Below are 10,131 nucleotides of genomic sequence, written 5' to 3'. Positions count from 1 at the left end.
CCCGGCTGATTTTTTGATTTATTGTCGAGATGAGGTCTCGCTGCCCAGGCGGGTCTCGAACCCGCGGGCTCAGGCAATCCACTCACCTCAGCCTCCCAAAGGCGCGGGATTACAGACTGAGCCACCGAGCCCGGCTGCTCATGTAATTTCAATTGTTCTTTTCTACTACCTGATTTAAGCTGTAAATTTTCTCTAAGTTACTATCTAAGCTGCATCCCACAAGTTGTTACAAATAGTATTTCATTATTATACAGTTACTAATTTCCAATATAATTTTTGAAATGTAATTCATGAATTATTTTAAAGAACACCTTTCTAGGATTTTTCTTTTGTTATCTGTTTATTAACTTCTAATTTTACTGCATTTTGCTGAAACAGTATGATTTGTATAATGTGGTGTCTTTGTCATTCATTTAGTCTTGCGTTGTGGACTGATCATTGTCAGTTTTTGTGGGTTACTATGTGCTTGATAAGAATATATAGGCTACCCCCTTCCACTGTGTGAGCTTTTCTGTCTTCTCAGTAAATCCTGTTTTCTCACCTTAAAAAAAAAGAATACATATTGTATAGGCATAGCTTTGGGGTTTTATAAATGTCTATTATATTAAAGTGTTAATTACACTAATCAAATTTTCTCCATCCTCACTAATTTTTATCATATTACTAATTGTGAGATTATCAATTTGCTTTTTTATAAGTCTGTCAGTTTTGCTTTATATATTAAGAAGCTACATTTTCATACAAGGTATGAATTGTTACATCTTTTTGGTGAATTATTCATTTTATTATTTAACGATTCTATCCATAACTATGCTTTATGTCCTGAAGTCTTTTTTATCTGATTATATTATAGTGACACCAAGTTTCTCTTGGTTGTTCTTCTATTATGCTTTTTCCTTTTATTGGTAACTTTTCTGTATAAGTATGTTTTAGCAAACCTCTTATTAACAGAAATAACATGCTAGATTTTCTTTTTCATTCAGTTCCAGATTCTCTCTTTTAAATTGCAACTTCAATTTGTTTCTATTTACTGTAATTACTGATGTGTCTAGATTTATATCCTAACATCTTCTTTTTGTGTCTCCTATTTACAATATTTATTTTTTCTTTGACTTCCCCACCTTTCTACCTTTTCTTTGATTGACTGAGTTATCTTCATTCTTTCTCATTCTCTTCTAGTTAGAAAGATATATATTCTACTGCTGTTCTTTTGATGATTACCTTTCATTTTAAATTTTTTTTTAAATATAACATACAGAAAGGTACAAAAGTCATACGTGTCTAGCTCAAGAAATGAAACACTTGTTTCATAGGATAATATCCTCAGAAACCTTCTTTGTGGTCTGTCCCAATTTTCTTCCTCTTTCTCTCTTCCCCAAAGTGACTATCCTAACTTATAATATTTGCCTGCTTTTTAAGAAATGTATCAGTGGAATTTTATAGTGTGTATGATTTTGTGTCTAATTTCTTTCATTCAACATTTTTTGGGGGTTCGTTCATTCTATATCATGTTGCTGTGGATCATCCATTTTCATTGTGGCATATCATTTCTTTGCATTGTTACCATAATTAGCTATTCATTTTATTGCCAATGGATATTTGAGGTGTTCCCATTTGGGGGCTATTACATATAATTCTGCCATGAACACTTTTATACAAAGTCTTTTAATGAGTATTTCCTGGTTTGCACTTCCATTGAGAAATAATAAGTGGAATTGCTGAGTCACAGAGTATACACATATCTAACTTTAGTAATTTCAAATAATTTTCCAAAGTGATTGTAGCAATGTACACAGCTACCTGTGGTGTATGAGATTTTGTTACTTCATGTTGTCGCCAACACTTAATACTATTAATTGTCAGTCTTTTAATTTTAACCATTCTTGTAAGCATGTACTGATATTTCATAATTATTTTAATTTGTATCTCCCTGATAAATGATGGTGCTAAGCACCTTTCTGTATACATTTGGCCATTTGAATATACTCCTTTGTGAAAGGCCTGCTTAGGCCTCTTACCCATTTTTTCCCCTATTGGATCATGTGTCTTCTTATTGACTTGAAAATGTTCTTTGTATATTCTGTATATATGCTCTTTTTCAGTTATGTATATTGTATATATATTCAACTACTCTGTAGCATGTCTTTTCTGTGTCTTTTGATGTATTCAATTTATCATTTTTTGCCTTTGTGGTTAGTGTTTTGGAGTGCTTTTTAAGAAAAGTTTTTCTACCCTAAGATCATGATATTATTTTGTTGAATTCTAGAAACTTTGTCAGTTTACATTTATTACATTTTATCTGGGATTGATTTCATGTATAGGGTGAAGTAGAAATTTTTTTTTCTAATGGTTTTCTCAGAACCATTTAATTTAAAGCAATAGTCTTTTCCCATTGACCTGTAGTGCCACTTTTAACATAAATCAATTGTGCTTACATGTGTGGGTCTCTGGTGTATTTGCCATTGTGTCAGTATTCACTGTCTATATTAACATAACTCTGTAATAAATCTTGCTATCCACTACAGTACACCTTCTCACCTTGTTTCACTTTTTTCTTTAGCTAATCAATAGTCTCACACACATATAAACACACACACACACACACACACACACACACAAACCCTGAATATTGATTGGTGTTTCACTGAATCTATGGAACAATTTGGGGAAAATTGATATCTTTCAAAAATGAGTTTTCCAATCTATGGACATGATAAAACTTCTTTTTCCAGGTCTTCTTTAATTTCTTTTAGAAAGTTTTATAGTTTTGAATATAGATCTTGCACATATTTTGCTAAATTTTTTACTGGGAATATAATATTGTGATGCAACTTTATGGTATTTTTAAATGTTCATTGTTGCCATTGATGTATAGAAACAAATTATATATATTAGCCTAGTATTTAAGTATCTTCCTAAATTCATGTATCAATTTTAATAATTTACCTATAATAATTTATTTCTAGACATTGTACATGTACAATAGTACTGTCTTTGCATAATGATGACTTTGTTTATTCCTTTTCAGTATTTATGTTTTCTTTTTCTTACATTATTTAACTGACTAGGACTTCTAGCCATGTTGTATAGAAGTGACGATTGTAGGCATCTTTTCTTAGCTTCAATAATATAAGAAAAGATTCCAACATATCACCATTAAAAATGATGCTTACTGTGGGGTTTTTATACCCAGTCTTTATCAGATTTAAAGTTTCTTTTAGTCTTAGTTTGCTGCAAGTTTTTATTAAAAATGAATGTTTAATATTTTATCAAATACTTATTATATACCTGTTAACATGATCATATGATTTTTCTCTTTTATTCCCTATATGTGATGAATTATACTGATTGATTTTCAAGTGTTAACTTTGTATTCTTAGAATAAGCACATATTGTTCAATATATTATATTTGTGTTATGTAATGCTAGATTTGCTGTGTTAATATTTTGTTGAGGATTTTTATATACATGAGTGTGATCTTCATAAGTAAGACTGGCCTGCATTTTTAAAAATAATATCCTTGTCAGAATTTTATATCAGGGTTATTATGACCACATAAAGCACAATGTGAAGCGCTTCTTTTTTTTTTACTTTTTGGAAAAGTTTATTCAAGATTGGCAAATTTTCTTCCTTAAAATCTGTAATATTTTCAAGTGAAGCCATCTGAGACCAATGTGGATTAAGATTCTTTATAAAAAATATTCTGTTTATATTTTTCTTGTGATGTTATTATTATAAATTGTATTGTTCTAGAAATGTGTCCATTTCATGAAATTTTTCAAATGTATTGACAAAACATTGTAATATCCTCTTGGGATGTTTTATGTCTATATGATGCATAGCAATTTATATTTTTCATCCCTAATATTGGTTATTTGTGTCTTTCATATTTTCTTCATGATCACTCCCCACCAAGGATTTGTCAGTTTTATTGGTCTGTGCACATCATCAAGTATTGGCTTTGTCGATTCTATGTATGGTATATTTGGTCCTATTTTATTATTACTTTCAGCTCTTATAATTTTTTTGAAAGCAGGATTTATTAAGAGTACAGAAAAGCTCCCATCGTGGGAGGGGACCCAAGGGGGTTGCACTCTTACAATTATTATTTTCTTCCTTCTGTTTTCTTTGAGTTTATTTTGGTCTTTTTTCTAATTTCTTAGAATGGATGCTCAAGTCATTGTTATTCAGCTGCTTTTTATTTCTTCCTTATAAAAAAATTTAGTACACATGGACTTAGTTATTTTACACGAGTTTTACTATGTAGTACCATTATTTTAATTTATTTAAACTTCTAATTTCCATGATGATTTATTCTTTGTTCCATAGTTTATTTAAAAGTGTGTTCCTTGAATTCCAAACATATGTGGATTTTAGAGTCATCTCCTTTACTTATTTCAAGCTTAACTTTATAGTGGGCAGAAGACATCCTATATATGATATATGGTTTGAAATATGAGACTTACTTTATAGTTCAGCACATGGTCAATATTTGTAAATATTCCATATACATTTGAAAATTATATGCATTTTGTAGTCATTTATTTCTGTGTTCTGTATGTATCAATGAGATCAAATCTGTTAACCATGTTGTTCAGATATTCCATATTCTTTCTGATTTGTCACTTGCTTGTTCTATCAATTAATGGGGCAGGAATAGTAAATCTCTGACTATGATTGCGAATTTGTCATTTCCTCTTTTTCCTTCCTTCAGGTTTTGCTTAGTATATTTGGTTTAATGTTTTCTTCAGTGTTGGAAATTTCTTAGCCATCATCTATTCAAATATTCTTTTCTGACATGAAACTGACAAAGTTCTATCCAGCCTCTGAGCCTTCTAGCTCCCTCTATCATAATTGACAGATACTGCTACAGGAAAAGCACCTATAAATGTCAGGCTCTCCTCTCTGGATTTTCTTTTTTCCCTGGAACTTGGCACAGCAATTCTTTACTGTTTTGTGAACGCCAGTAACTTCCAAAAGACTTTAAAATATATTTTGTCTAGATTTTCTAGTTCCCCTCAGGAGGGTATAATAAAAATTACTTAGGTCACATTATTAGAAACTGAATTCCAGCCTTGTTTTTATATGCATACTTGACAACGTAGCTCTTACCTAACTCTTCAATAATACAAAGCTTTACAAATATTTCACTCAGGACATTCCATCTTACATGTTATTGTAGGATATTATTTTGTTGTGGATAGAGTTGGAGTCTGTAATACTCAGTGATCTATCACAGAAACAAGGATCTGTGTACTACATGTGCTCACCCATAAGCGGACTCTGAATGTTTATCATAATATTATGAGAAAGGGATTGGCAGGATGGGGACACTGCCAGGGGAGGGGGAAACATAATATCAATAAGGGTACCCGATCTCAAACTAGGCAAAGCAGGTACCAAAGGAAGGCCCAAACTTCACCTGTACAATGACCACTTGTGTACCTAACCTTGAATTTTATATCACATCTTTAAAATTTTTTAAAAATTTAAAAATAAAAAAATATTATTTTATCTCTATATTGTTTTCTAACAGCAGCTTATTGTTGTTGTTGTTGTTGTTGTTGTTATTATACAGTCAATGCATCTTCTCTGAACTAGTGAGTAGAGTTGATTAATCACCACCTCACTGAGATTGCAGCCTTTCAAGGGTCCTGACTTTGTGCTAGAGTTTCACTCCTACTCTTCATCTTAAATAGGTCCAAGACCTCGACTCTTTTCCCTCTGTGGACATAAATATCCAAGCCCCTAGTCATAATTGAGTCTAATAATCTTCGAGACTTGCAGAGGAGTCACTCATATGCTTGCTGCTTTGACTTTTAGCATCCTCTTTGCTTCTGGAGCTTGAGAATGTATCTTTTTTGTGAGCTAAATTGTGAAATTTTAAAAATTGTTACATTATATCCAAAATTTCTAGTGGTTTATATTGAGATGGTTTAAGAATAGGCTAGTCTGCCATTTCACCAATAGTGTTCATCTGGTCCTATTTTCAGACATTTGTCTACACTTAAATTTATAGATTTATAAAGCAATATATGGAAAATGTTTGTCTCTAATTATTCTAGTCAGCTCTGACTTGACTGGCCTTGAAAAATTAAACCCCTAATCTTAGAAAGGCCCTTTCAATTCAGATTTTAGTGTCATGGGAGAGCACCATTAAGGGGAATAGAATGACAACCTTGGGTTCATTATAAGAACTGAAATTATATTTAGATTATCAATGAGAGATTCAGATCAAGATACAGGGACCAGGGATTCTTTCAGGATAATTCTACCTGAGCTACCACTTATTAAGCTGAGGTTCATCTTTTTAAAATATATTTTTCTGTGTCCTAGACTTTTCTTACAACCTGGTGATCCCCCACACAACTTTCCCTTCACTCTCCCACCCCTTCCAACCTGGCATTACAACTACCAATTTATCAGTAAATCTATCCCTAGAGTCACAAACAATTTCCATGTTGAGAAATCCAATGGGTACTTCTCTGCCTTTGTCTTACTTGACTTCTCAGCCTTATTAGATATATTTAATCATTCCTTTCTTGAAAAGTGATCTTGGTACTTTTGTTAAACCACAATTTTCTAGATTTTTTCGTATCACTCACTGCCCTCTCTATCTCAGTCTCCTTTGACAATTTCTCTTTTTCCACCTGATCTTTCTTCAGGGCTCATTCCTGGTGCTCTTCTATTCTCTGCCCTTAAGAATATCAATCTGAGGCTGAGGTGAGTGGATTGCCTGAGCCCACGGGTTCAAGACCCGCCTGAGCAACTTGGCGAGACCTCATCTCTACAATAAATCAAAAAATCAGCCGGGTGTGGTAGCGCATGCCTGTAATCCGGCTACTCGGAAGGCTGAGGCGGAAGGATCGCCGGAGCCCAGCAGGTCGAGGCTGCGGTGGCCGGGAGCGGCCACTGCACTTCAGTCTGGGCGACAGAGTGAGACTCCAACTCAAAAAAAAAAACAATATCAATCTGTTTCATACCTTTAAATATCACCTATTTGCTAATGTCTGCCAATTTTATATCTTTAGCCTTGGTCTGTCAGAATCATATACTCTATTGCTTAAACTGACATGGTCACATGGCTTTCTATACATATCTTAGGGTTAATCTGTTTGAACTTTAATCCTTATTTTTTTCTCAGCGTTTCCCATGTCATGAATGGTAGTATTAGCCATCCACTTATTTAAGCTAAACTTTCTTTTTCCCTTTCATTCTTCCCCCATATCTAATATTGAGAAAGTCCTGTTAGTAATAGCTCTAAAATATTTCTCAAATCTGTCCAACAGTCCTGTGATGTCTAAAATGATGACTTCTATTGTATTCTTACATAAGCAGAGATTAAGAAAGCATGTTAGTAAGTTGCCTAAGGGTACATATCTATTAAACAGAGGAATCAGGCATGTGGGTATCTATATTTCAAATCCACTACTCTTTCCATCATACCCAGACCCTCAAAGAAAACTTGTGAATAAATTGATACAGATTATAATAAAATTCATAATCATGGCTTTATTAGAAGAATATTGTCACCTACTGAAAAATAACTCTGCTATCTAGGTATTGATATTAATATCAATACCTCTTTTAATAGATAAAACCGGTTTCAGAGTTTTGAGACTATAAAAGAGACAAATTGGCTTCCAGAACACCCTCTTTTTTCCTTCAAAGACGTATGACCAATTGTAACCAAAACCTTTTAAGATGGTCATCGTACCCAAGGCAATTTACAGATTTAACATAATACCCATTAAATTACCAGCAGCATTCTTCTCAGACCTGGAAATGATAAGACAGGAACTCATATGGAAACATAAATGACCACAAATAGCCAAAACAATCCTCAGAAGAAGAAAAAAAAAAGCAGGAGGTATCACTCCCAAACTTTAAACTTTATTATAAAGCTACAATAATAAAAAACAGCCTGGTATTGGTACAAGAACAAGCATATAGACCAATGGAACAGGATAGAGATCCCGAAAGCAAAAAACCTCAATTTTTCAACCAACTCATCTTCAACAAAGCCTCCACTAACAAGCACTAGGGAGAGGAGAACCTATTTGAGTAAATGGTGTTGGGAAAACCGGTTAACCACATGCAGATGATTAAAACAAGACCCCTACCTATCACCATACACAAAAATCAACTCTAAATAGATCAAAGACCTAAACATAAAACCTTTCAATAAGCTTTTATCTCACTTCTCCTCCTCCAGCAAGGAAATTAGATCAAGAAAGAGACTTACCAGGCTTTTATTTTGGTTCCTCTACTGTCATAATTATATGAATATTCAATGTTTCTCATCAAAAAGTCAAGGGGACAGAGGAGAGAACTTCGGCACACACCATCATTATGTTGGCTAAATACGGAGTAGCGTTTTAAGTTAAGAAGGCTGTGTACTTTAATCAAGTAGGAGTCATTTTATATGCTTAAAATAAATGCAAATATTGTTAGTATGATCAGGGAAACCAGCTGATTGCCATCATTGGTAGTTTTGCCTTTCATATATTATGAATTTTATTAGAAAGTTATTATCTGTCCCATTTTTGAACTTGTCTTTCTGAATGAAGTTAGGGCACTATTTTACTGGATTTTCCCCCCCAATGATTTCTTATAGTGTCATAAAATCCCTGCAACATTACCTGTGATCTTAATAAATTTTTGGTAAAACTCACTTAGCATTTGTTTGGCATTAAATTCATTTCTAAGCCTTGAATGCCATTATCATTTCATGGACTTCACAAAATCAGTTTGACTTACAGTTTATTTTATACTTAGAGACTTAACTACCTTTTTTACAGAGTTCTTCATACATTCATTCAGCTGCTAGAGATCTTTGTAACATTTTCTTTCTATATTTTATTTATATAAAACGCTTACAAACGTCTTCTTAAAAATATAAATATAAACTGATTTTTGGTAATTCTAATTTTTTTGAAAGAATGGATGCTGATTTAAACAAAATATGTTAACATATCTTTTTTTAACTTCCCGCAGAGCTCTGTACCATGGAGTGTGGTAGCCATGGAGTCTGCTCAAGGGGAATTTGCCAATGTGAAGAAGGCTGGGTGGGACCAACATGTGAGGAACGCTCCTGTCATTCTCACTGTGCTGAGCATGGCCAGTGCAAAGATGGAAAATGTGAGTGTAGCCCTGGATGGGAGGGCGACCACTGCACTATTGGTAAGTACCACCATACTTTGACCAAAGTAAATTGGATTCATTGAAGTAAGAGCAGTTTAGTGAGTCAATTGACAGGCTTTTAGTAGATTTTGAGATTGGAGAAGATGAGGAGGAGGAGGATTGGTTACAAATTTAAAAGCTTTGTGAACTGGAAGTATTTTTCTTTTGTTGATAATCTTCTATTTATTTCTTGTGTCGTTTTATGAGTTATTCAAGTGAAAGTGTCATTAGTTAATAAAAGAAATGCTTTTTGCTATAAAGGTAACATTCACTGCCCATTTCTCCTTTTGAAAAATATAGTTTGTATTGGTTGAGAGCACTTAGAGGCAATTTCATTAAATAGGACTACTTTAACAGGAGCCATTCAATATCATCAGAGGCTGTCTTTAATGTGTATGAGGAAGGCACTCCCAACCTATCATCAATAGAACATTTGTGTTGAATTGTTCATCTGGTAGTGTAGAGTTGGTCCTGAAGCATCTACCCTCTCTCAACCCTTGTCACCAGTTTCACAAATTTTCAAGATACTGTCAGGGAAACAGTCTGTGAGCATGGAAAAGCCTATGTAAAAATCAATCTTTCCTGTGACCTTCACACTATAAAAGACATGAATAAGAAAGATTTTTTTTTCTGAAATAAAGCAAAGTCCTTGACATATACACTTTTCTGGCACAAAGGTTTCATGCATATACAGAAGGACAAGTATGATTCCCGTTGTTCAGCTAAGAAAAGCGGGTAGCAATACTTTCCAGTGGCATTCCATTACAACTCAGAAAATTCATACAAAGATAAGTGTGGCCTCTGGATACCCAATTCATCGTTTGCAGGCTTTTTTTCTACCACTAGACTGTACTACAGCTTGCATTTTTAGGTGAAAGTATTTTGTTATAATGGCTGGAGCCTGCCAAAATAATGTATAATATATATAATACATATCACATATAATC

The 10,131-nt window shown here is 33.4% G+C and overlaps 1 protein-coding gene across 1 annotated transcript in view; it reads left to right on the top strand.

Moving 5' to 3' along the window:
• LOC103263558 (teneurin-1-like) overlaps positions 1 to 10,131 on the top strand; it is a gene marked incomplete at its 3' end in the record, with an annotated part of 116,796 nt that overhangs the window by 61,979 nt on the left and 44,686 nt on the right. Inside the window, exon 3 of the mRNA XM_008061234.1 lies at positions 8,999 to 9,184. Coding sequence (XP_008059425.1) covers positions 8,999 to 9,184 — 186 coding nt within the window. The remainder of the gene's footprint in view (positions 1 to 8,998; positions 9,185 to 10,131) is intronic.

The sequence above is a fragment of the Carlito syrichta genome, unplaced genomic scaffold (genome assembly GCF_000164805.1).
Source record: "Carlito syrichta isolate Samal-C Ts95f unplaced genomic scaffold, Tarsius_syrichta-2.0.1 Scaffold305156, whole genome shotgun sequence".
Lineage (NCBI taxonomy): Eukaryota > Metazoa > Chordata > Mammalia > Primates > Tarsiidae > Carlito > Carlito syrichta.
The sequence above is the reverse complement of the archived record's forward strand: the minus strand, read 5'-3'. Positions and strand labels throughout refer to the sequence as shown.